Source organism: Corticium candelabrum, chromosome 15 (assembly GCF_963422355.1).
Source record: "Corticium candelabrum chromosome 15, ooCorCand1.1, whole genome shotgun sequence".
Lineage (NCBI taxonomy): Eukaryota > Metazoa > Porifera > Homoscleromorpha > Homosclerophorida > Plakinidae > Corticium > Corticium candelabrum.
Window position 1 is genome coordinate 3789320 of NC_085099.1, and position 27500 is coordinate 3816819.

General features: G+C 40.7%; 5 protein-coding genes across 9 annotated transcripts in view; 1 reads left to right on the forward strand and 4 right to left on the reverse strand.

Annotated features, from left to right (window-relative positions):
* Positions 1 to 5398, forward strand: part of LOC134190754 (conserved oligomeric Golgi complex subunit 5-like) — a 12735-nt gene extending 7337 nt beyond the window's left edge. The window contains exons 15-24 of the mRNA XM_062659263.1: positions 1446 to 1556; positions 1618 to 1680; positions 1733 to 1836; positions 1893 to 1962; positions 2794 to 2861; positions 2923 to 3031; positions 4155 to 4231; positions 4706 to 4835; positions 4895 to 4974; positions 5032 to 5398. Of these exons, the coding sequence (XP_062515247.1) occupies positions 1446 to 1556; positions 1618 to 1680; positions 1733 to 1836; positions 1893 to 1962; positions 2794 to 2861; positions 2923 to 3031; positions 4155 to 4231; positions 4706 to 4835; positions 4895 to 4974; positions 5032 to 5137 (918 nt within the window). The 3' untranslated portion in view covers positions 5138 to 5398. The remainder of the gene's footprint in view (positions 1 to 1445; positions 1557 to 1617; positions 1681 to 1732; positions 1837 to 1892; positions 1963 to 2793; positions 2862 to 2922; positions 3032 to 4154; positions 4232 to 4705; positions 4836 to 4894; positions 4975 to 5031) is intronic.
* Positions 5399 to 5698: 300 nt separating this feature from the next.
* On the reverse strand, positions 5699 to 9461 carry LOC134191066 (ankyrin repeat domain-containing protein 29-like). 2 transcript variants are annotated; one of them, XM_062659622.1, is made up of 10 exons: positions 9389 to 9461; positions 9123 to 9226; positions 8959 to 9051; positions 7915 to 8016; positions 7499 to 7692; positions 7356 to 7438; positions 6700 to 6761; positions 6587 to 6640; positions 6387 to 6441; positions 5699 to 6170 (listed from the first exon to the last, which is right to left on the reverse strand). In XM_062659622.1, exons 2-10 carry the CDS (start codon positions 9222 to 9224, stop codon positions 5875 to 5877), a joined length of 1041 nt encoding a protein of 346 aa, XP_062515606.1. In that variant the 5' UTR covers positions 9225 to 9226; positions 9389 to 9461; the 3' UTR covers positions 5699 to 5874. The 2 variants fall into 2 exon arrangements, with proteins under 2 accessions (XP_062515606.1, XP_062515607.1); XM_062659623.1 differs by lacking the exon at positions 9389 to 9461 and adding an exon at positions 9314 to 9330.
* A 3136-nt stretch (positions 9462 to 12597) lies between these two features.
* LOC134190925 (ankyrin repeat domain-containing protein 50-like) lies at positions 12598 to 16239 on the reverse strand. Of its 3 annotated transcripts, none has more exons than XM_062659468.1 (9): positions 16139 to 16239; positions 15870 to 15976; positions 15710 to 15802; positions 15267 to 15368; positions 14838 to 15031; positions 14695 to 14777; positions 13105 to 13166; positions 12992 to 13045; positions 12598 to 12894 (listed from the first exon to the last, which is right to left on the reverse strand). In XM_062659468.1, the coding sequence occupies exons 2-9, from the start codon at positions 15972 to 15974 to the stop codon at positions 12865 to 12867; spliced, it is 723 nt and encodes a 240-aa protein (XP_062515452.1). In that variant the 5' UTR covers positions 15975 to 15976; positions 16139 to 16239; the 3' UTR covers positions 12598 to 12864. The 3 variants fall into 3 exon arrangements, with proteins under 3 accessions (XP_062515452.1, XP_062515451.1, XP_062515453.1); XM_062659467.1 differs by having other exon boundaries at positions 16113 to 16210; XM_062659469.1 differs by having other exon boundaries at positions 12598 to 13045; positions 16113 to 16210.
* Positions 16240 to 16347: 108 nt separating this feature from the next.
* On the reverse strand, positions 16348 to 24445 carry LOC134190924 (uncharacterized). The gene is made up of 10 exons (XM_062659466.1): positions 24333 to 24445; positions 22923 to 23041; positions 22730 to 22863; positions 22575 to 22654; positions 22473 to 22521; positions 19263 to 19368; positions 19134 to 19203; positions 17545 to 17674; positions 17346 to 17468; positions 16348 to 16593 (listed from the first exon to the last, which is right to left on the reverse strand). Exons 1-10 carry the CDS (start codon positions 24413 to 24415, stop codon positions 16486 to 16488), a joined length of 1002 nt encoding a protein of 333 aa, XP_062515450.1. The 5' UTR covers positions 24416 to 24445; the 3' UTR covers positions 16348 to 16485.
* Positions 24446 to 24893: 448 nt separating this feature from the next.
* LOC134190504 (rab GTPase-activating protein 1-like) overlaps positions 24894 to 27500 on the reverse strand; it is an 11735-nt gene continuing 9128 nt past the window's right edge. For both annotated transcript variants that reach the window (XM_062658958.1, XM_062658959.1), the window contains exons 17-21: positions 27471 to 27500; positions 26335 to 26439; positions 26194 to 26277; positions 26029 to 26100; positions 24894 to 25403 (exon numbers count right to left, since the gene is read on the reverse strand). The exon at positions 27471 to 27500 is cut by the window's right edge and continues 81 nt beyond it. In XM_062658958.1, coding sequence (XP_062514942.1) covers positions 25140 to 25403; positions 26029 to 26100; positions 26194 to 26277; positions 26335 to 26439; positions 27471 to 27500 — 555 coding nt within the window. In that variant the 3' untranslated portion in view covers positions 24894 to 25139. The remainder of the gene's footprint in view (positions 25404 to 26028; positions 26101 to 26193; positions 26278 to 26334; positions 26440 to 27470) is intronic.

Consider the following 27500-nt stretch of genomic DNA (forward strand, 5'->3'; position numbering starts at 1 on the left):
AAACAAGAGGACTGTATTCTGAGTACATCCCTTGTACATGCTGAAAGATATCAGGAAATGACTTTTCAACCATTGGCAGTAGTGAAGCTCTTTCAATGGAATTAAAGGCATTTTTGATGTCAGATTTTTTAGGAGAACCCAATCATCATGGGATTCTAAAAGCAAGTTCACATGATGAACAAGGCGCTCTGTTCCTCCCTCAACAGCCACTCCATGTTGAATTGGCTCAAAATAAGTGGCAAAAGACTCCTTTTTCTGTCTACAGATCACTGTGGCTGTAACACGATGTAAGCACTCGCCTATGGCTATAGGCCTAACATCTCCTCCAGTCTTGGGCAAAGCTATAAGCCTTGATCCAGATAACAATCCACTGACACTTGAAGGAAAAGACCCCTTGACGATCAAGTCACATACAGAGAAAAAGCTGTCAGCAATCACAGAAGTACCAGACAAAACTTTTAGATGTTCATATTTCCACCCAGAAGGCCCACAGCCAGATCCTCTTGGAAGGTTTGCCACAGTAGCAAAAAATGCAGACCTAGATAGGGTGATTGGCGCACAGAATTTGGATAATGTTGGAATCGCCTTTACTCTAGCTGGATGTTTGGAAGCTAGTTTATCAGCAACCTCCGCTGAAACTGGAGCCAGACCCTGACTCACCAGCAATTTACCAGCTCTTGAGATCTCACCACCACATCTGACTAATCTGAGAGCCGCTCGGTGTTGGTTACTAGCATCAGAAGAACGAAAGTCTCTACTAGATGACGTAGAGCCACGAGACAGAAGTTGCTCCCACCGGAAATCTAAGAAAGCCTTGAAATTGTCTGTCAATACATATATTTCAAACATCAAACTATAATACGTGTCAGTAAAAGGCAAAAAAGTAAAGCTCGCAAGCTACATGAAAATACACATATGTGTACACATAGCAGCTAGAAAATTATGCTACTACCCAGCTTTCAGCCAACTAATGGCTGAAAAACTGGGTGCTGCTAGAGTCCAGTTTAAATCCTTCGTTGCACAGAGTGCCGATGCTATTCTTCTGACGACGCTGGCATTACATCTTTGCAGTTGGATTGCAAATCTTTTCCTCCAAAAATTTAAGAATTCAGGAGGATTGGGTTGACCAAATTCATCTGACGACTGCTCTGCCAATTTTTGTTGGTCTGTATGTCTGTATGCATGTTTGTCTGTCTGTCTGTCTGTCTGTGTCTGTGTGTCTGTGTATGTATGTGTCTGTCTGTCTGTCATTCTGTCTGTCTGTCTGTCTGTCATTCTGTCTGTCTGTCTGTATATGCATGTGTGTGTGTGCATGTGTGTGTGTGTGTGTGTGTGTGTGTGTGTGTGTGTGCATGTGTGTGTGTGTGTGTGTGTGTGTGTGTGTGTGTGTGTGTGTGTGTGTGTGTGTGTGTGTGTGTGTGTAGAACGTCTGATTTCTGCATCAGGTTGCCACTGGTTCTGACGCTAAACAGGTTTCTGGTTCTCCAAGTGCAGCTCAACGTATCAACATTGCAGTAGTCAATGATCTCAACCATTTGTGTGAAGAAATTCAGTCAGTAAGTTAACAGAAAATTTCATGTTTTATCTCAGTGATCATCGGTACAGCCGGTTCTACAGATACTAGCTTCTCAACAATCAATCTCAGAGTCTGGAAGGAAGTTAATCGAGTCAGGATTAGAGGTTTGCACGATTACCGTTGTGTTGAGTATCTGTAATGTTATTGATTGTGAAGGCTGCTTCATCCTTGATGCAACACATCACTGATGTCATCATCGAAATGGTTGCCTCTACCATAGAAGAGATTCTGATCACTATGCACGAGTCGGATTTTTCAGGGTACAACAACGCTAATACAAAGCATTGGTTACTTGACTAATTCATTTATTTATTAGTGACATTCCAACTCAGTCATCTAGTCAGCTTCCAGAGTCACCGTGTTCAGCATATATTGTGGAATTGAGAGTATGTGGCCATAACACTATAAGCAATTTTATGTATTGTCTGTAGATGCATGTGACTACCGGTCAATCAGAGGAGGTAATTGCATGCCACTGTGTCGCAGTTGCCTTAGAGAAATCGATTGTTAGTGGATAGAATAGAGATATCAGTTGGGGCGTGTGCAAGTGTGTGTATTTCTGTTGTCAAGTAAACCGTAACTTTTATTTCCATAATAATGATTAATTAACCCAGCACTGTAACAACACAAACCGTGTAATAGAAATACAATGTTTTGTCACGTTATCAAAGAAGCAAATGAATAAGACAACTCGTTATGCTCTGATGCTCAAGTCCAGTGTACTCTAGATGACTGGTAGTCATGTGTCAGGCATAGAAGTAATTGAGTGAAATTATGTATTCTGCTGCAGCTTCTAATGTTCTTTAGTCTAAGTCTTTTTGAGGCTCCAAAATAATTTTGAATATTTTGAATCATAATTTTTGAGGTGTTGATGTGCAATATTAGTCACTTGTTGATTTAATTATTTTCGTCCAGTGACAAGATCTAGTTATCTTTCAATGACACTCACCACAATACTACGGCTAAAGTTATCTGCCAGTCGACTCTCTACAAAAGCAGTATATCACACAGGAATTTGTAAATATCCTTACTGTTTTAGGGTAAATTTTTTGAAAAGAATATTTAATAGTCAAAAAACATTGTAAGCAGTAGGGTATACATGCTTTCCTGCTTTTATTATTCTTAGTCTTTTTGCTCGTGTCAGTTGCAATAAATGCCATTACAGTCTCATAGTCAGTCACCCATATGGTATGTATAGTTTCATATTATTTATATAGGATTTTATCTCACGAATTCATTTGACTCATCTCGTTCAATATGATTGTCAGAAATACATGGAGGAGAGGTGGGATGCTGCCCATCTGTTCTCTTGCGTGTTCTGTTACGTTAGCTCGTGTTTGTTGTAGACTGAAAGGAGTTGCTAACAGAGCCATGGATTTGTTTGTTCGTCATGTGACTTTGATACGTCCGTTAGGAGACAGAGGCAAAATGAGACTAGCTGCTGATCTCACAGAGGTAAGTCTACGCACGATCACTGTTGTTTAATTTAGTTTAATAAAGCAGCAGCTGATAGACACGTTTAGTATAGTTTAAACGTTTAGTATGTCTAAAGTTTGTGGGATAGCAACGTATTAGCTCCATTGAAAGAGAGTAGTTCATTAAGTTTGTTGGGTATTAGACAGTGGTGAAGAGGTGCTCTTGCTTAATTAATTGAAAGAGCTCATAAATTGTTTTGAACTCTGACTGTACACACAATAAAACATGAGAACAGGTGACTCACTTTAAACATCACTTGTCATAACTGACTTGTCTTGTAGACTGTAATGTCGCGTATAGTGTCTATTTATTTAGAAGCCAAATTGGAATTCAAGCTAATACTAAGACAGGCTTGTATGCCATTTGAACAAGCACGATTCGTTAAGATATATCGACATGACTATACCATGAGATGCGATTTCAAGAGCGTGTTGCTACACCATGCAGGTTCTTCTTCGTCTTTATTGTCGGTATCATTGAACACTGCACACTTGCAAGTGCCAACACATGGGCATGTATGTATGTATGGTGAGAGTCTTGATTAAAAGCTCGGCTTCTACATGCAACCGGCTTGCATGCGACACGAGGTCTTCGATTTTGTGGCTTTTACTCGAGATTGGCTTTATACGTGACATTATGGCATTCATCTTGTCAACACAGAAGTAATAGTCCAAGCATGGTTTTTTGGGTAAACTAAACAGCATACAGTGAGTATACATGCAGTGTGGCAGTGAGCGAATAGGCATATCTAGTCAATGGAGTTTTGGGATTTCAATTGTTGCCAGATTGTTCTACGTGTATGTTATACATTGCTGCTGCTGGCTGTAGACTATGTGAGAGTGTCGTCAATGTCGTGTTTGCTTGGGAATTAATTGGCAGCTTGGCATTTTGTTGACTCTCATAGCAAATGTTTGATCAATCTCTACTCGAGTCTAGGTACGCAAGTCTACTTTTAAGCTTATATTTCTATGGTTTGATTAGCTATGAGGGTACTACACATGTACTACACATGTATTAATGTATTTCTGTGGCTACTATCAAACATGTGGCGACTGTGTGAGACATTGTTTATATCAGAGAAACGTTTTGTTTTATGTAACAGATAGAAGTAGCCATTATGCCGCTATGCCAACGACCAACAGACTTGGGACCTACATATCAAATGCTTCGATCTCTCAAGTAAGTAGCTACTACTGCAACGTGCCGCACAGCCTTTCTGGTGCTTCATTTTAGTGTTGCACTAATACCACTCTTTACCAATATTGATACTTTGTAGACAAGTATTGGCACATACCAACAGATACTAAGTGACTCTTCAATTTCTAGTTGCTTGTATTTTTTAGTATTACCTCGTAACTTATTTAATCTTTACAAATGCTACACAAAGTCTTGGTTTCATCATTTGTTCAAATCACAAATTTCAACTAGAAATATTTCTGTACGTGTGAATTCACCACTTCACCTGCTTCACATCTAACTCAGCAAGTGCCACAAAAGAAGTCTCATTACACTGTGTATAGTGCACATGCTGAGTAATGTATTAAGTCTTAGTGAGAGTAAAAGCCAATCAATGCTGGTATGTATTGGTGCAACACTTTTATGTACTATTGCCTCTGCAGTGTAATTAGTATGATGACATAGACTGACTTCTAGGGTTCTGTTATTTTCTGCTATTAACGATATGCCATCCAACCCTGTGGTAAAAGGTGAAAAACTGCCCAAGAGTGTTATACTGCATTTCTTATTTTCGAGTGCTCCTAAATCTCTTCAGTCTCCACACCAGGTTTGATTGTTTGAGACAATTGTAATCAATTACTTGTCGTTTGATGTCTTTTGTGATAGTTGGCTGGCTGGAATATTCGCCAGTATTCATCTTGGTTAGACGAACATCCACTCGAAGACGACCGTTTAGCAATGATAAGGCAATTCGGCATGACCACAAGTTGCTACTGTCATCATATTGTTTTATTGTTGTGTAGTGCGACTATTGATTCATATGTGAGGACGGTGCGATCTCAAGGACAAAAGGAATTCCCTGTAGAATATCTGACCATGGTACACGTGTTGACACCAAAGAATGAGTAAATTATGTTAGAGGAAATACAGTTATACATACTGCATAATGAACATCATAATAAATAATAAATAATAAATAGTAAATAATAAACATAAGTAACAACATGTTGTTGATGTTGTTGTTGAATCGACTGAATGGGTAGAGATGACATTATATCTGTGGTAGGTGGTTGTATATTGATAATTGATGGATAAAACAGTTGAGTTGGTATTGTAACTACTCATGCTGTATTGTACATTTAATGAGGTAGATTTCCGTTGCATTGTGTATACGAGTTGTATTCTACTGAGTTCTGTGTTACATTCAACTGCTTAACAGTAGAGTAGACCTACAGCAGGTTTCTCGATGATGATCCTTACAACTGACTCAACTCCCACTTCTTTCATTGTCTGGTGTACGTGTAGTGCATTGATAATGGACAAGTGAATGTATCTGTTCACGTCAAAACAAATTGAAAGACAAAGTTGTGTGTGTGTGTGTGTGTGTGTGTGTGTGTGTGTGTGTGTGTGTGTGTGGGTGTGTGTGTGTGTGTGGGTGTGTGTGTGTGTGTGTGTGTAGCATCATACAGCATCAAATTATTTTATTAAGATAACCATAATTATAATGTAAAAACAGCAAGAAATCATGTAGCATTACAAACAAGGAAGATGTGCTACCTTCCAAAACGTAACACATCACTTGCCTACATCAACAATAAACCATACCGGTCCGATCAGCCATGCAAACAAATAAGTGACAAAGTCAATTATTCTATTGTCCACTGTTCTGTGTTTTTCAGTCTCTCTTGACGTTCCACCTCATCTCTTATTGCAGCAGCACAAATTGGCATAGAAATCTGCTGGCAAGCAGACAAGATGATAGGAACAACATTTCTGGCACCAACAGATTCGGCTTTCGTTCTCAGTATGAAATGCAGTTTGCTGCAAGGGTCAGCAATGGATGCAGTGTGTGCGATGAGAACACTCACTGTGTAGTCTAATGCAAGACCAACATCACTCCAACGATCACAAGCCAGAGCACTGACAGCAAGCATGATGAGTTCTGTATGAAAAAAAACACAAGAATTAGAGTCATTCATAATACTATGGATCTAATGGACAGTATTGCTAACTTACAGGAGATTTACTGATCAAATGGAAATCATTTACATTTTATGACCTGATAAACACATGCTCTCATCCATGCAACGCCACGTCTAATGCGTACACACACACACACACACACACACACACACACACACACACACACACACACCACCTGGTGGCTGTGACAGCACCCAAGATTCATCAGAAACCGTGTGGCCTTCACAAACCTGCAGGACAACAAAATATTTATAATACGTTATGTTTTGTCTTAATCAAAAACAAACAAATGCTAAGCAAACTATCACGTGTGTGTGTGTGTGTGTGTGTGTGTGTGTGTGTGTGTGTGTGTGTGTGTGTGTGTGCTTGTCATACTGTATCAGCTGCTGCCGTTCTGAGACGCATAATCTCACTCTGCTGTTCAGCAATCTATGCAACACAAACCCAACTTGTGAAACAGACAACAAAAAATGAGAAAGTCGCATTACTGTCTGTTGGTATTGATGTCTCATGACAGACATGCGACCCTCCACATAAGGATGAGATGTCACTGTAAGGGAAGAAAATAGTTACTCGAAATGTCCAATAAACATGATGCTACTGTACAGACAAGCAAGTTAATACAATGTGTCCAGTCTTAGATGGCTAACAAAATATCACCTGACACACACACACACACACACACACACACACACACACACACACACACACACACACTAAATGTAATAGACAATCACGTGAACAAACAAACAAAACAAAACAAATAAATACACACAGATAGAAAGCTAAGCCAAGACCAGTAAACCACAACTCACATAAATGTTTGTGCAAACAAATAGACACCCAGATATGTAGAGAAGAAGACAACAGTAAAATAATATTAACTCATTAACTGATTTAATTGACAAATGGACAGACACAGAGACACAAAACACACAATAAAACAAGAGGACACATCACCTCCAACAAATGTTGAGAGGAAAAGAAGTGAGAAGATGAAAAGCAGCACATCACTACAATAGCTTGACAGACAAGATAACAAGCAAATCATTCAACAATATCAATCTAACCTCACACCAAAATCATCACATTAAATCAAAAGAAGAAAAAACAAAAACACAAATTAATTGTTTCTTTCACTTACATCTTATGGCTTCTTCCATCATCTCAATCACATTACTGTGACCTAATTGCCTGGCAACCTCCAGTGGTGATCCATACCTCTCACTATCCCACAATGACATCACGTTAGTAATATTATTGACTGAAGGATATTGAATGCATCACTTCTTATGTTGGGGACTCGCTCCATGTTTTAGAAGAACATCAACACAACACACATGACAACAACAGGCAGCAAACAACAGTGGTGTACGACCATCATTATCATTGATATCAACAGGAACAGAACAAGACAAAAGTCTCTCTAAAATGGTCATGTGATTTTTCAGTGCAGCCCAATGTATGGCTGTCATTCCCTCCTGAGTAAACAAGAAACTGATAAGATAGTGAGAGAGTGTTTATGTCAAAATATATTAAAGCAACAGACATTCCATTCAACACACACAATGAGACATTCAATAGAATGATCAACACACAAACACAAACAATAGCAAAATGAATGCATTACACTCACAAATATGTTTAATACATGCACAACAGACACCACAATATCAACTCAACCTCTCAATACTCAAACTCACATCATCTTTCTTCATCACATTAATATCTTTGGTCTTCAATAATATGTCAATGATGTCGTAAAACCCATACACTGCTGCTCTTATCAAAGCCGTCTGTCCCCACTGCACACACAAGAATGTATTATTATAATCATTATTCCACCATCCCCTCCATGCTAAACCAAAACTCACCAACCAAAACAATTAATTACTGCAAACCTATTTAGACATGTTGGCTATCTCCACCTTCCTTGATTGTCTGCAATTTTAAATTTCTGTATGTCAAACGTCATTCCTTGCAAATTTGTCACAAGATTTGTCAAAGCTGACTGCTCAAGATCAATTAGAAAGCAGTCGTACAAGTACAACGTCTAACATCTCAACTAAAATATAAAAATCCTATTTCCTCATGTCACAACTTGATCTCCGCTTAGCGTCTCCCCACTGACACAAAACCTTGTCTTACCAAAACACTTAAATCATTGATACAAGATAAACGTCTCTGTTAAGCCACAAATTTGATAAAAATAAAAATTGCTGTCTGCATGTACAGTATATCAAGCCAAACATTCATTCCAACCTCAAATTACTAATCCACACCTTCCTCTCTACAGACCATCTAAGGCCATCAAGACAGCACAGCAACATGGACGAGATCACAAGCAGTAACCCAAATCATCATCCAGCACAGATTTAATAAATTAATATCAATAACCATTTAAATAAAACTACTTTTGTTAAACGTCTGCATCACACTTGAGAGTTTGGCTTTCACACTAAAACATGTTTATAGTTAGTAGAGAGCAGTGGGACATGAAATCATGTTTAGATTGAAAGTATGGTTAGATGGTAGTGACAATGGTGAAGTTGAATGAAATAAAAACCAACAAGATTATTCATCTCTGCATGCAATGGCTGCTTCAGCCAGTCACAAGTCAACACTGCTGCCTCTTGACCAGCAAGAAGAAACGAAAACGTTGATTGTTGGATTAGATTGTTACATCTAGTTGATATCTATCATCATATCAACAACACATCACACTTTCACACACTCAATCAACTCACCCAGCCAGTCACATTAACATCTGCTGATTTAGTGAGCAGAAACTGAACTATTTCCTTCTGATTATACAAACACGCTTGTATCAGAAGAGTGTCCTATTTTGAGATCAAACGACGTGCAGTTCATTTCAACATCCAATACACACATTAGAACTCACAACACATACCCCATGCTCATCACGCGTATTAACATCAACATCCAATTCCAAAAAACCCGTTACTAATGGAATATCACCTCTCTCCACCGCTTCACACAATTCTTTCTCCATTTCTACACAACAAACAAACAATAATACTCCACCACACAAACAACTCGCAAACGAAAAAAGAGATAATTGTAACAGCTAGAACTACGCACACGCGTCAATCAATGGCGCCAACGAAATCAAACGAAGAGCATCAGTTACCCAACAGTGACAACATCGCAGCCAACCTTTCTGTGCTCACCGCCCACAGTAGACACATCAACTGAGTAGAGAAGTCTCCGACGTTCTGTACATTCTACGCATGCTCAACAATTTAATTACGTCATCAAATTATACGATCCAAAATCTTTCACGCGCATTAACGTACAAGTCACGTGACCACAAGCAGTTTAGTCCATTACTTTCTTAGTCGCGCGTAGCCAGACCCCTTTCCGCCGCGGCCTCCCCGGCGAAATTCGCCGGGGAGGCCGCGGCGGAAAGGGGTCTGGCTACGCGAGACTATTACTTACTTTGAGTGAGAGTTTTTTGTGCCAAGTAGAAGAAATTACTCTAGCTCTACATTTCTGCCACCATGCGCATGCACAATACCAGGCAAAACTGTACATCAAGTGAACATCCAATCATTTGATTTATTGCAGTGTGGTCAATGTCGTGTTTGCTTGGGAATTGGTAGCTTGGCATTTTGTTGACTCTCATAGCAAATGTTTGATCAATCTCTACTCGAGTATAGGTACGCAAGTCTACTTCTAGGCTTAGAGTTCAATGGTTTGACTAGCTATGAGGGTACTACATGTACTAAAGTATTTCTGTAGCTACTAGCAAACATGTGACGACTGTGTGAGACATTGTTTATATCAGAGAAACGTTTTGTTTTATGGAACAGATAGAAGTAGCCATTATGCCGCTATGCCAACGACCAACAGACTTGGGACCTACATATCAAATGCTTCGATCTCTCAAGTAAGTAGCTACTACTGCAATGTGCCACACAACCTTTCTGGTACTTCATTCTAGTGTTGCACTAATACCACTCTTTACCAATATTGATACTTTGTAGACCAAGTATTGGCACATACCAACAGATACTAAGTGACTCTTCAATTTCTAGTTGCTTGTATTTTTTAGTATTACCTCATAACTTATTTCATCTTTACAAACACTACACAAAGTCTTGGTTTCATCATTTGTTCAAATCACAAATTTCAACTAGAAATATTTCTGTACGTGTGAATTCACCACCTCACCTGCTTCACATTTAACTCAGCAAGTGCCACAAAAGAAGTCTCATTACACTGTACATGGTGCACATGCTGAGTAATGTATTAAGTCTTAGTGAGAGTAAAAGCCAATGCTGGTATGTAGTGGTGCAACACTATTGCCTTTTCGGTGTAATTAGTATGATGACGTAGCCTGACTTATAGGGTTCTGTTATTTTCTGCTATTAACGATGTGCCATCCAACCCTGTAGTAAAGGTGAAAAACTGCCCAAGAGTGTTAACGTTATACTGCATTTCTTATTTCGAGTGCTCACCTCTTCAGTCTCCACACCAAGTTTGATTGTTTGAAATAGTTGTAACTGATTACTTGTCATTTGATGTCTGTTGTGATAGTTGTCTGGCTGGAATATTCGCCAGTATTCATCTTGATTAGACGAACATCCACTCGAAGACGACCGTTTAGCAATGATAAGGCAATTTTTTCACGACCACAAGTTGCTACTGCCATCATATTGTTTTGCTGTTGTGTAGTGCAACTATTGATTCCTAGGTGAGGACGGTGCGATCTCAAGGACAAAAGGAATTCCCTGTAGAATATCTGACCATGGTACACGTGTTGACACCAAAAAATGAGTAAATAATGTTAGAGGAAATACAGTTATACATACTGCATAATGAACATCATAATAAATAATAAATAATCAAGACAAAGCTCATGCGGATCAGGCAAAATATTTTCCAAGGTGATTTCATTATCTCCTCTTCTCTTCTGTAGGGCTCTTAACCCCCTCAGCGAAGAGTTACGCAGAACTGGTTACAGCTATTGGATGATCGAGCACTGGAGCACACGAGCCAAACGTCAACTTGCCAGTCATCTACTTTACATGGATGATCTTAAGCTGTATAGCAAGAATCCTGATCAGCTGAAAGGTTGTTGCACACGGTTCGTACCTTCTCTGATGACATCCAGATGAAGTTTTGTCAATGGCAGGCTCTCTGGACACAATTCTGGGGTGAAGGTAGGCAAAACGGACACCATCAACCGTCTGGAACCGGGTAAAGTCTACAAGTATTTGGGTGTGGACGAGAGTAACAGTATCCAGCACAGCACTATGTGGGAGACTTTCCGTGGTGAGTACTTTCGTAGAGTGAAGATGGTTCTCCAGACTGAGTTGTATGGTCGGAACAAGATTCAGGCCATCAACGGGTTTGCACTACCGGTACTGTCTGGTGGTGTCTTCGAACAAGCACCTCAGACAGATGCGAAACATTTCCATACGTGCAGCGGTTCTCTTCGTGTACAGTCCTGGAGCAGAAAACCTAGATATGCATGGTCAGTATCGCCGTCTCACTGAGACACAACCTGTGGACATGAAAGAGACCTACAGATGGCTAAAGTCATCGAATCTTCCTACTGCAACTGAGGGACTGGTTGTTACTGCTCAAGACCAAGCTCTTCGGACTAGGTATTATGAGCGCAACATACTGCATCGAGAAGTCAGTCCCACTCGCCGCTTGTGCAGTGTACGTCTGGAAACAGTTGACCACATTGTGGCGGGCTGTAGTGACTTGGCACCGATGGACTACACTGATCGACACAATCAGGTGGCCTCCAGCCATTATCCACTGGGACATTTGTCGTCATTTTGGTGTTCTAGTGGAGAGCAGATGGTACTGGCATTATCCTGATAGGCTTGTGGAGATGGACGACATCACTATGATGTGGGATACAACCATCCCTACTGCTAGGAAGATCGGTGCCAATCGTCCAGACATCTGTTTCAGAATTAAGAAGACAAACACTTGTCTTCTTATTGATATCAGCTGTCCTGCTAATGGTAACATTGCCAGGAAACATGCTGAGAAGTTGACGACATACAGTGACTTGCTGGTGGAGGTAAGCCGCATGTGGCAGTGTTGGACACTGGTTGTTCCAGTGGTGTTGGGAGCGTTGGGCACAGTGCACGCAGGTATTGCATGGTGGCTGGACATTATTTCAGGTCATCACAACCTGCAGCACTTACAGAAAACAGTACTTCTTGGATCCAGTCGGATCCTACGTAAAGTCATGTCTTCTGTTAGACAGCCATGATTCTAAGCACCTCTGAGGCAGAATTTGTCTCTGGTGCTTACAAGAGACCTTACAAACCAGACTGATCTGGTTGAGCACACAATAATAAATAATAAACATAAGCAACAACAGGTGGTGTTGTTGTTGTATTTGATATAATTGATGGATGAAACAGTTGAGTTGGTATTATTGCAACTACTCATGCTGTATTGTACATTTTAATGAAGTAGATTTCCATTGCATTGTGTATACGAGTTGTATTCTACTGAGTTCTATGTTACATTCAACTGATTAACAGTAGAGTAGATCTACAGCAGGTTAATTTCTCAATGAGGGTCCTTACAACTGACTCTGCTCCCACTTCTCACATTGAAAATGAACGTGTGAATGTATCTCATCTGTTGATGTCAAAATTTCAGGGATCCAATGTAGGGCTGAAGTCAAACTAAATCGAAAGACAAAGTTGTGTGTGTGTGCGTGTGTGTGTGTGTGTGTGTGTGTGTGTGTGTGTGTGTGTGTGTGTGTGTGTGTGCTCGTCATACTGTATCAGCTGTTGCCGTTCTGAGACGCATAATCTCACTCTCCTGTTGAGCAATCTATGCAACACAAACCCAACTTGTGAGACAGACAACTAGAAATGAGAGAGTGACATTACTGTCTGTTGGTATTGATGTCTCATGACAGACATGCGACCCTCCACATAAGGATGAGATGTCACTGTAAGAGAAGAAGAAAGTCACTTGAAATGTCCAATAAACATGATGCTAGCGTACAGACAAGCGAACACAATGTGTCCAGGGTCTGTGCCCCTTTTGATCATTCCAATTTTTGCATTTCAATGCTGTTAAAAATTGCAAATGTCTCAAATGCTTTAGTGTACATTTGATTTTTTACAAACCATAAAAGCAAAAATTTGCAATTTTGGTTGAGCGGTGATTCTATAGTTTGATAAGGACGTTGTTCAACTTTTAGAAATGTATCTTATTGTCAATTGTCAGATTTTAATATTTACACAAATTGAAAATTGCAACAGTGGCAGTGGTGTACCTTTTGATCATTCTAATTTTGTAACCTAACATCTTGCTCAACATCCTGGCCAACATATAAAGTGAGAAAATTTTCCACAGCGGCCTTGCCTGAACTGTTTCACACTACCCATGTACTATAAGTACTGGGTGTAGGTGCTAGTTGTATTAATAAAGTTTGATGAGCAATCGCCACAAGTCATTTCCATGGTAGTCTATCAAGGTACTGAAATGACCGTTATTGTCATGTACGTCTAGCCTTCTTTTATTTAGATAGGCAATTGTTTGTTTCGTAAATTCATAAATTTGTCTTACGTTACTTTCTTTGCCCTTCCCTATAGCTGCATGGTCATGAACGGTGGTGTGTCTAAGACAACTTTATTAATACTTATAGTACAAGGGCAGTATGAAACAGTTCAGGCAACAGCGGCTACGGCAAATTTTCTCACTTTAAATGTTGACCGAGATGTTGAGCAAGATGTTAGATTACAAAATTAGAATGATCAAATGGTACTGCCACTGTTGCAATTTTCAGTTTGTGTAAACACTAAATCTAACAATTGACAATAAGATAAAATTCCAACAGTTAAACAATGTCCTTATCAAACAATAGAATCACCACCGCTCAACCAAAATTGCAAATTTTTGGTTTTACGGTTTGTAAAAAATCAAATGTACATTACAACATTTGAGACATTTGCAATTTTAGCAGCATTGAAATGCAAAAATTGGAATGATCAAAAGGGGCACAGACCATCCAGTCTTAGATGGCAAACAAGAATATCACTTACACACACACACACACACACACACACACACACACACACACACACACACACACACACACACACACACACACACACACACACACACACACACACACACAATAAACAAACAGACAGAAAAACATAGAAAAGCAAATAAACAATCACGTGAACAAACAAACAAAACAAAACAAAACAAAACAAATACACACAGCTAGAAAGGTAAGACAAGACCAGCAAACCACAACTCACATAAATGTTTGTGCAAACAAATAGACACCCAGATATGTAGAAGAGAAGACAACAGTAGAATATTATTAACTCATTAACTGATTTAATTGACAAAAGGACAGACACATAGACACAAAACACACAATAAAACAAGCAGACACATCACCTCAACCCAAATGTTGAGAGGAAAAGAAGTGAGAAGATGAAAAGCAGCACATCACTTACATCTTATGGCTTCTTTCATCATCTCAACCACATCACTGTGACCCTTTTCCTTGGCAATCTCCAGTGGTGATCCTAACAACTCACTATCCCACAATAACATCACGTTAGTAATATTATTGACTGAAGGATATTGAACGCATCACCTCTTATGTTTGGGACTCGCTCCATGTTTTAGGAGAACATCAACACAACACACATGACCAAGACAGGCAGCCCAACACAGTGGTGTACAACCAATATTATCATTGATATCAGCAGGAACAGAACAAGACAAAAGTCTCTCTACAATGATCACGTGATTCCACATTGCAGCATGATGTATGGCTGTCATTCCCCCCTGAGTAAACAAGAAACTGATAAGTCAAGTTCAAGATAGTAGCAGACATTCCAGTCAACACACACAATGAGACATTCAATAGAATGATCAACACACAAACATAAACAATAGCAAAATGAATGCATTACACTCACAAATATGTTTAATACATGCACAACAGACACCACAATATCAACTCAACCCATGCACAACAGACACCACAATATCAACTCAACCTCTCAATACTCAAACTCACATCATCTTTCTTCATCACATTAACATCTTTGACGTTCAATAACACCTCCACAATATCATCACATCCAAGCAGTACTGCTACAATCAAAGCCGTCCACCCCTTCTGCATACACAAGAATGTATTATTATCATTATTCCTCCATCACACTGTACACATGCTGCACGAGAAAAGAAAATAGAAAATGAAGACGACCTGATAAGACAATTATGAATAACTACTGCAAAAGTATTCTCCAACAGTCCAAGTTGAATGAAATAAAAACCAACAAGATTATTCATCTCTGCATGCAATGGCTGCTTCAGCCAGTCACAAGTCAACACTGCTGCCTCTTGACGAGCAAGAAGAAACGAAAACGTTGATTGTTGGATTAGATTGTTACATCTAGTTGATATCTATCATCTTATCAACAACACATCACACTTTCACACACTCAATCAACTCACCTCACCAGCCCCATTAACATCTGCTGATTTAGTGAGCAGAAACTCCACCATTTCCTTGTTCTTATTCAAACACGCTTGTATCAGAAGAGTGTTCTATTTTGAGACGTGCAGTTCATTTCAACATCCAATACACACATAATATATAAATCACAACACATACCCCATATTCATCATGTGTATTGATATCAACTCCCATATTCAAAAGACACGTTATATATGTTATACTATCACCTCTCTCCACCGCTTTCATAAATTCTTCATTCATTTCTACACACAAAAAACAAACAATAACACGCCACCACACAAAACAACTCGCAAACGAAAAAGAGGCAACGGCTAGGCGCGGTAGGATCTGGGCGTCAATCAATGGCGCCAACGAGATCAAACGAAGAGCATCAGTTACCCAACTGTGACGACATCGTAGCCAACCTTTCTGTGCTCACCACCGCCTAGATACACTAACTGACGTCCCCTACATTCTACGCATGCTCAACGATTTAATTACGTCATCAATTAACGCACGTTATGTTCAATGATACGTGTAAGTACATGTACACGTATACTTTCCATTCATTAGACAATCTCAACGCGGAACTCCTCCGCGCGCGTTAACGTACAAGTTACGTGACCACACGCAGTTAAGTCCATCATTTACTTTGAGTTTCCTGTGCCAAGCAGAAGAAATTACTCTAGCTCTACATTCAAACATCACTTTGGCATTATTTCTGCCACCATGCATAATATTAGGCAAAACTGTACGTCAAGTGAATTGCCACTCATTTGACATGACTCTTTGAACCACTGGCACTCTGTACCTTGCCCATGATCTCTCGCTCAGTGATGTCACTAGAAGATGTAGCAAACACTGACACGTGAGCTGGCAGCTGACAGTCAGTAAAGGAAACACACTGAACAATGTGCTACATAGTGTATTTTGTTAACACACACACACACACACACACACACACACACACACACACACACACACACACACACACACACACACACACACACACACACACACACACACACACACACACACACACACACACACACACACACACACACACACACACACACACACACACACACACACACACACACACACACACACACACACACACACACACACACACACACACACACACACACACACACACACACACACACACACACACACACACACACACACACACACACACACACACACACACACACACACACACACACACACACACACACACACACACACACACACACACACACACACACACACACACACACACACACACACACACACACACACACACACACACACACACACACACACACACACACACACACACACACACACACACACACACACACACACACACACACACACACACACACACACACACACACACACACACACACACACACACACACACACACACACACACACACACACACACACACACACACACACACACACACACACACACACACACACACACACACACACACACACACACACACACACACACACACACACACACACACACACACACACACACACCAAACAAACTCCTGCTACCTACACAGACAGCCATTCCTAAACAATCAAGACGAGCAGACAGCACATCATCAAGGATACAAAAACATTCCCGATCTCTGCCTTGTGTGTGCTGATCTTAGCCTTAGCCATAGGCTTGACTTCCTCTCCCACCCACTGAATGAAAACAAACTTGACTGTACTTATCTCATCAACAACATCAGTCTAACCAAACACAACACAACAACAACAACTAGACATATGCTGGCCAGCATTCACAACCCGACTGTTCAGTACTGACCACTCGCAACAAAGCATACAAAGCAATATCAGGTTTCAGCAAGTCTTTAATCGCGGGTAGACCTTCGTTGCCAGATCCCAGAAGAACAACGGCTTTCTTGACATCGCCATCTTCGTAGCCGGCAGCACACCTAACCAACACAACATCAGACAATCATCCAATGTAATGCAACTTTTCTCAACTACAATCAATTTGACCTTGACATTACACACTACTAACTCATGACTACAAATTTGTATGAAGGGCAACTAAAATAGCAACTTGCTAACCAGTGCAGCTGACAGACTCTGCTTAGTCTAATATCACTCTAACTAGGTACGATGATTAGTAGTGCAGTAGACTGCAAAACTGCCCCTATATCATTGTGCAAGTCGACGAGTCTCTCGTGTCAAAGATTATGCTGACTGACAGATCAAAATGCTAAAGTCGCCTACACAGAAGATAAAGAAATCCAAATAGTCTAATTGATGAGAGCTAATAGGTCTACAACAAAAAAGTGTAGTGAGACTTTATTCACATTCTCTTAGTACTCATAGCAGGTAACATTATCTGATCGTGTGGCATACCTTCAAGTATCACTTCGATTAATCAAATCAGATAGCCAGGTAACACAAACTAAAGGTTCACTCCTAACACTAAGATACACAATCCACTACTGCCGCAATCATTGCCAATGTGCAGTTTTGGATTTGACTACTACATGTATTAGATGCCGGTTAATTAATGTGCAATAATGAAACCTAATGCTACCTTGTCCACATTTCTGTTACAAGCCAAGGAAGGCATCACATTACAAAAATATAAACCTAAGCAACACGAAATGGCATTCATGGCTATAACACAATACTGCAACAGTCAGAGCCTCCACATCTGCCGTTGAGTCTTCGGATAAACTTTACCTTTCCCCAACCTCGTTTGCACGTAACGTCTCGTGACTCCTATACTGTGCCGATTTTAAAACGAAGGCTCTAGGGCGAGAAGCGACTGATGGAGAAGCGACTGATGGAGAAAGCGACTGGTGGGGCGTAGCGACTGGTGGGGTGAAGCAACTGGTGGGGCAAAGCGACTGGTGGGGCAAAGCGACTGGTGGGGCAAAGCGACTGGTGGGGCAAAGCAATTGGTGGGGTGGGAGCACCCAGCTGGCAATATACTGTTCACCACCCTTGCCAGCTTTGCCACCAGGAGTTACGACAAATTTGTAGGGGCGGTAGCATCCGCGTCAATCCTGTCTACGATCGGTGGAAGGAGCAGTCGGCAGCCGGTGTTACATAAGCTCACGTGAGCTATTTGTATACACGAAACTGATTGGGGAAAGATAAATTTGCTCCGAGTTTTCCACAAACCAATACAGAAGTGAGCAATAATAACCACACAAACAGAATCACAAATGAGTGAGTTTGCCCACTGGGATGCAACAACTAGTCTCGTGTAACCAGACCCTTTCTGCCGCGTTATACTTCCTTTCTCGCCCAGAAGTATGACGAAGGGGGGATGGGTAGGATCTGGCTACGTGAGACTATGCAACGACATGCTCTTGGTGTAGCCTACAGAAGCTAGTGAATGACATGTACATCAAGCAAGCAATATACCAGTTTGCGTCTGTCCCATCATCTCGAATACCAGCAATAGCACTTTTCACCTCATCAGAAAACTTCATAGCTAAAAAGATCGTAAGACTTGATACTTCCACATACATAATTGCTTCACGATAACCCGACATCCTCCTGTTCTTGCTGCTCCTTGAACGCCAATAAAACGAGTGCCAGACCCGACCGGTTTGCTGTTTCTTCCGGCAGCTCCACCACCGGCAGTAAATGAACGCTCCTAGTAACATCAAAAGTCTAAGAAATTCACATCACAAATATTGATACTTCACAAAGATTTTAGCATGTAAACAATACAGACAGCGTGTCAATGTTAATAAGCAAGAAATACTTGAAAAGCAAGGGAAGGTAACGTGACACAGAGATATGTAATCTGGTTCTCGACTCATTAGCTGTGTTCTTAAAGGGCCACTGCAGTACAAAATCATAATTTAATTTATCAACTAAACTAAAAGATCTGCCAGTGCTGACACCAATAAATTGAATTCGATTTACTAGCACTACAAGAGAATAAGAGTCCTTGCAAGTTACTTCTGCTCTCCAACTTCCAGCAATGAGGCATGTGCCACTGTTATGTCATTGGAGGGACGCTGTAATGTGAGTGCATATCAATCCGCACGGCGTCTGATTCTCCAGCTGAAGTGCAATGTCCTGCTTCGATGAGAGTAGTACTGACAACACTTCTGTGGACCTCTTCTCTTCAAATTCGTCAAGATGGGAAAATTTGCGGCTCAGGGTTTCTCTGAGGCTTCAAATCTGACGAGGCAGGAAATGCGGCTGTACTACCCTACAGGTTCGAGCCGTCTGGCGGTAGCTCCTCATCCGACGAGTCGTCATCGCCTGAAAACCCTGATGAAGCCAGTGAGAGAATGTCTGATCTAGAGCTTGAGCCGTAAACGCGGAAATCACGTGTTGGGCGGCCTTACAAATTCTAACCTACAAGAAAGCCATGCTTACCTTTCGATTGCAATTTCTGATGTCAACTTGAATAGCTACGTTTTTGTGGAGTCTACTAGTTATATGAACTGTTGCTGTAAACTTATTACAGTGTGCTTACAAAATTCCTACTTGGTGATCTCTTTCTGCGATCGTTTTAAGAGTTTCTTGGATGACAACCAATGATGCACTACTAGGTTTCTCGTGATCTGCAGACAATGCTTCTTCTTGCAACATCTAGAAGTGAATCCAAGATGCCCCAGTTCAGCACACCGATGCCCGTGCAAATTGCATCCTTACCCGATCTCTCGCTTGTTTCTCGAAAGTGAGCCTCTTTTTTTTTGGACGGCTGAGTTGTGGAGATAGCACTGGTTGCTGATGCCGTAGTTCACTTGAAATAGTTGGAATGACATCTAACTTCAGTTCGGTCTTCTTGCTGGCAAGTACAAAACTTTCAAACAGGTCTGGCTCCATCTCAAAGCAGTCTTCCACGTGAAGGCTGCGTACAACAGTATACTTCGTCACGCCTTTCCAGGCATCTCTGCTAAGACGGATTTGGGTTTCCCACCTTTTGCATAGTTGTGGATTTTGGGAAATTGAAACACGCTGACTCCAGATTTATTTGTACTGCAGCAGCCTGCTGCCATACACTGGTGCCTGTATCTCACACATATGGGTGAAAGAAGGTGTCTCTCCATTGACGTCAGCACCTTACTCCACCCTTTGCCGGAAGTACAGTACTATACAAGGGCGGAAGTAAATTGCAAGGACTCCTATTCTTCAGTGTTTTCGAAAAATCTAGTTCTATTTTTTGGTGTCACATTGGCAGACCTTTTAATTCAGTTGATACAATATATTATGATTTTGCACTGCAGTGGCCATTTAATTCAGCATGTAAGATCAACACTAAAGCAGACGAGTAGTACAAACGTTGTGCAATAAGTAGATGCAATGTGCAAGCAGATGAGGACAGGATGATGGTTGACAAAACGAGACAAGCCAGCACAGGCAGGACATGGAATGTAAGACAGACGAATGTAATAAAAACACCATATTAAAGACACACCTGATACAAAATGGAAAAAAGACTGGGACTTAGTCACTACTGTACCAAAGATAAACAGACCCAGTTCACAAACATATGCAGTTTAATTTAAGATAATAGAGAAAGTATGCAACACACAGATATGGAGATAGCATCGAGCACACAGACAAAATACGCAAAGGAGCAGCTTGGCAAACATTAGAAAAAACGAGCAGTAACTCAATGCTAACAAAAGACAAACCTCAATCTGTTTGCAAAGAAAAACACACACCAATCATGCAGAACATGATACAGTGACAACAAACGTTAGAAATCAATAGCATCAGCCAGAGTGCGAAATAATAGGCAGACATCGGATGTTTTTTGACTCTTTTCCGATCGCCTAGATTTGAAACAGACATCATGTCCGACCAAACAGCATGCGAGACTCAAATCTTTCTGTGACAAATTCTGTTCACAGTGTAGTATGGGCAATTGGAAGTTGTTCCACGTAACTGCCAGCAAACACGCGTGGCTTTCTGTACGTGGTTCTCTGATGTTGCTATGTAACCAGACTGGATGCTGTCAGGCGAGAGACCACACGCCTCCCCTCACTGTGCATGTGGCACTGTTTTGTCGCATCAGGAATTCTTCAAAAATGCAAACTAACCTGTGCATTCACAGCATCACTGCACATGAAATCCAAACACTTTCATTTGGAAGAGGGCAAACCACACTACGTAATAGACTAAATAGCATACGTTAGCAGTGGTATTGCACACTGCAAATCAGAACAAGTTACGTAAGGTAAGTCTACTACAAACTACTCTTTATTTGTGTTGATTTGGATGCTAACTTCACTACGCCATGTTCTGGAGAGACGACCTTCATATCATTCGAAACCGCAGAACATCCCATTTGTAGGAACAGATTCAATTTCGTTCTAAAACTGTTCGAACTGATTCTGACAATTCCGTCCAAGAAGCAGGAACTGCTGCATACAACTGATGGAACTGACACACCTTTTTGCAACAGTCCTAGAAGAGCAATGGCGCACTATTTGCAGACAGCAATACTGATAGTTTTGTTCGCTCTATGGCTTCGTTTGAGGAAGACAGGCATCCATCACAACGTCAACAAGAGGTGCTGTTAGCTGAAGTCGCTCTGACAGTCGATGGATCGGTAGCTGATGAAGCCGTAGTAAGCGTTGACATTGCTTAGGTTAGCACTTCTGGTTTATTTATTTTATTTGCTATTATAAGTACGTATATGTTGGATTGTCTGACTGTTATGCCTTGTGTCTGACCAAAACTCAATAAGGCCTGAACCTTAGTGCACACTCTGGCATCCTAACAACACATTACCTGCCGGTTTTCAGCTTGTCCCTTCTCCAACACTTTGCTCTTCGTTCCACTACACACAAAAGACAGTCAGCAGTAATCTAGTAACACTAACCTCCTACACACCTTGATTCTTGAATAATAGTCATTAAATTTGACTCCTCAAGATCATCTCTATTGCCTGTTTCAACGTCTCCATGGAATGGCTAAACACACATTCGAACCTCACAACATCACGTAACCATGATCACAACGAAAGACACGAATCAAGCATGTAGTACTTGGAATTGCTCGCGGATACTTCCGTGTACTACTCCAAAACGACCCTTTTTTGCAAATGGCACGTCCTCTCCAAGCCAATGAATATAAACGAACTTGACAGTTGTGCTCATGTCAATAGTTTCCTCCAAGCGAACTAATATGGTTGACAATCGGCTTTCGTGCCATCAAACGTAGAAAACAAGTGACACTCACTTAATCCATACATAAACTGATCGTCTTGAACGTGACTGGCTAACTCACTAGGACCGCCACTTCCACTAGCAATAAGCGCGACTTTCAGGGGATCACTCCCAGAATGACCAATTAGTACCCTGTAGTTTAAACAGCAGTTACATAATGATAGTCACATTGGAATGCAATATTCACAACCAATACAACAAGGTCACAACCTCAAAATAACACAACCAGTCACAACCTACACACACACCCCTTGTAATGAGACTACCATGTCAACAACACTGGTTTCAGTTTCAATGACTTCGAAGTTTAGCAATTCAAATACAAAAATCGTTTAATGACAATCATTTACATCAATTAATTAAACTATGTGATCAAATATATTACCATAACATAGTCCTCTGCAAAATACCTTCCTACAACTACTACATCATGTAACACAAACGTCTATCAAACAGTGTGTGTGTGTGTGTGTGTGTGTGTGTGTGTGTGTGTGTGTGTGTGTGTGTGTCAGTGTGTGTGTGTGTGTATGTGTGTGTGTGCGTGTGTGTGTGTGTGTGTGTGGAAGCGAGCAAATGAATTAACCACAACCATGAGCATCATCACATTACTATTGCATCACGTGCCTTCGAAACTTCCACATAAATTCCTGTGGTTAATCTAAGGTGAAGCAGAAACAAGCAACTGCTGTTTATGTCTCAGCATATTTTGACTCAACTCAATTTTCTGCCACCCCATATCAACTAACACAAACGAATGTTACTCCCCCCAGAATCGCACAGTGACAGACAAACACGCAAGTCCACAAAAATCCTCCAGTATGTGCATACCAATCATACCCCGTCATCTCTGCACAGCTCACACACACAACCAGACATGTACACCAAATATCAAACATAAACCGACCGCATTGTAATCATGTCTAGTGTCCAAGAAAGAACATCTGCCGTTACAGTAATGCTGCAACACCTAACATTCGATGTCCGACTCCAAGTCGGCTATCACGTGCAACAGCTCCTAGGGTATAGACATACTAGCATCTCGGGGAAAAAGAGCCTGGAGGGAAAACGACTTCCACCAGATACCAATACAACGAATGTCTGTGTCTAGGTATACACACAGCAGTCGAACTATAAGCGAGACGGCAGTGGTGTGTGAAGGTCACACAAGAACCTTGCGGCACTGCTGCATCCGACACACACAGACAAACATCAAGACAACACAAGCCACACATGCAAACTGTCGTGCAGTCGACGCTGGGACGAGAAAGTCGAGTGTCCGTCGCGGCGTCGACCGACACCATGGGATTATGATTTTTCATCTACGTCTGAGTGTCGGTGTCGCCTCCGGGAAGAACACGCCCTTGAGTCGGTCCGTTTTAGAGGGAATAGACACACGAAACGGACAAATAATGTATGCACTCACCAGTTCGTTGAGGATGAGTCCTTTCTGACATCAGCGATGGCGCCTTTTATCTTACTCAAGTCTAGAAATTCGGGAGTTGTCATTTCAGCACAGTGCTCGTATACTTACGGCGCAAGCGCAAGACTTAGTTCGTACCACGTGATTCAGGGAAAGAAACTTCTTGGATGATGGGTTGTAATTAAAAGAATTGTTGTGTTTGACTCTTTGACGCTTTTATTGCAATATATGCAAAATTTTATAAATTTTTATTACAATATATTCTATAAACAATTTTAATATTCTATTTACTGATAAGACGTCTAAACAATTGTATTATTCTATTTACTGATAGAACGTCTAAACAATTTTTAGATTTAATGGACGATTGTTTTTAAAAGATTAATACGTTTAATTAATTTGTTAACTTAAGTAATTAACTAATTAAATTAGTAACTAACATCTAATCTTTTAATTAATTGAGCAAAAGCCAATCTAACACGTGACTGGCACGTGCGCCATCCCGGATAAATTAATTAACAGCGTTGAGTGCTCTGTTCATTCATACAACTCCGTACACAAGTATTAGCTTCAATGGTAATGTGATGATATGAATCATTTTCTTACGAGAATATACATACACTGTCATCATTTCAATAACCAAGGGAAGAGTGTAGTACGTCTTCCGTCTTCCCTCTTCCCTTTAGAGAAATTTCTCAGATACTTTGTACTCACTTCCCTACTGCTCACTGTACAATTTGTAGTGCACCCTCAATGTAACAGCACAGTACAGTGGATTAGCATATCTAAACAATATTTCATTCCTGAAATTCAAGAATTGAAACTCTTCAGTTTACTGAGAAATCCTTTCTTAGTGCTAGCAGCAGGACTTGAGGAGGCCTTTAGCTTACGCTCCAAGTCCCCAGCTCGACACTCGGATTCCACTAACTGCAACTTGTAGTGCGCGAGTTCCATCTCCAGTTCACGCAAACGCTGCTCGGAGCTGAGCATTGATGGAACAACAGTGGAACTTGTGGCGTTGCCGTCACCCTCTGTTTCACCTGTAGCATCAGACACATGATTTCCCATTCTAGCCTGCAACAACACGAGACAAAATTCATACAGTTGCCACAATTAGATTGAATAGAATAAGAGTGAGACAAGCAGAGTAGTACACGCAATGCCAAGTTCAGACACAACAAGTGGATAAACAACAAACAGAGAATACCTCAAACACAGTAATATGTATGAATGACAAGTGACAGTAACATAAATCGTAAACTAAAGCATAACACTCATGTCTATAAATTAATGGTACACAAATAAGAAAAACAAAAAAAATTAAACTAAAAACCAAAGAAAGACTACAACACAAAAGCATATCGGTACAACACAATGCATATAACTCTAGTACAGTACAAGTGTATGCATAGCAGTCTCACTTGAATGTTAAACAGAGGCTGTAATCTAGTGATCTACATAAGCATTTAGAAAACACTTCACTGTTTCACCCCTTCCTGAAGACTCAAGTCATCAGAACACTGTATGTACTACATGCTACCGCTACGTAATCCATCCACAATACTCATTCTGTTAACACTGGCAGATTTGTATACATAGTTGGAGAAAGAATAAAAGCTATATACAACATATATTAAACAAAAACAAGATGCAAGCAACAAGAGCAAAGAATACAAACACAAACAGCCAGGATATCGACCTTCACTTCCAATAGCTCTTGTTTCAAATCGTCCTGTGCTTGCTGGTTTCTCTCGTCTAGTTGCTGACACATCTAGAACACAGAGCAATACCTTAGAATCAAACACGGTAGCACGAGGGTCGTTCGCGGTGACACAAAGACATCAACACAAAACACCCGACAAACCTGTTTGTACTCTGCCATTTCTGCCTGGTGATGTTGTCGTTCCATTTCCAACTCAAGCACCGTCTTCTGATAAAGCTGCCGCAGCTAGTGCACACAAAGTTACGTATGTGATGTCTGGTGATTTGATATAAATTAGTAAACCTCGACTGCCTCTTCTTGAGACTGTTGCGACTGTTTCACTGCATTGTCTCGTTCTTCTACTGCTGATCTCCTTTCTTTGCTTAATTTATCGATTCTCTGTTCAAGCTACAAGAAAAATGTCAAGAAAACTACAATTTCTGTTGTCAACAACTTTTGTAAAACAATCAAATATAAAATGTAACGTAAAGAACTGATTGTATGTAGCCTAACTTGCCACAAATCAGAATTCAATTCGTTCCTTTGAATCTTACTGTGTGTCTGTTGTCTGTCTGTCTGTGTTACTCTATACTATGTGTGTCTGTCTATCTTTCTGTCTGTCTGTCTATCTGTCTATCTGTCTGCCAACCCGTGTGTCTGTCTTTCCTTCCATCAACCTGTCTGTCTGTCTGTCTGTCTGTCTGTCTGTCTGTCTGTCTGTCTGTCTGCCTGCCTGTCAATACACATATTTTTCATAAATGAACTATAGCACCAAAGCAATAGCTAATCTAGGTGCCCATTACATCTAGTACATACATGAAGGTAAAAACTACAATGCACACTAGATACGCACCAATCACACATACACATTATGACTAGACAGAAGGGACCTATGGTTCCAGTCTCTAAATGTCTGTCTGTCTGTCTGTCTGTCTGTCCTATCTATCTGTCTGTCTGTCTATCTGTCAACTTGTCTGTCTGTCTGTCAACCTGTCTGTCTGTCTGTCTGTCAATACACATATTCTTCACTATAGCACCAAAGCAATAGCTAATCTAGGTGCCCATTACATCTAGTACATACATGAAGGCTGGTAAAAACTACAATGCACACTAGATACGCACCAACCACACATACACATTATGACTATACAGAAGGAACCTATGGTCCCAGTCTCTAAACGTTTATGACTGTCCCCTGAGAGCTGAAGTCTTCCTGCAGCTGTATTGTCTGTCTGTCTGTCTGTCTATCTGGTTGTCTGTCTGTCTGTCTATCTGGTTGTCTGTCTGTCTGTCTGTCTGTCTGTCTGTCTGTCCATACATGTATTGAATAAAAAATCAACGCTATTACAGGCTATTGGCAATCCCCCCCAAAAAGAGCGGCACACTACCACATGTAACTGTCTGCATGAAATAGTTCCTTAGATTCCATGTCAGCTAACCTTGTCCATCTCTTGACGTAATGATATCTT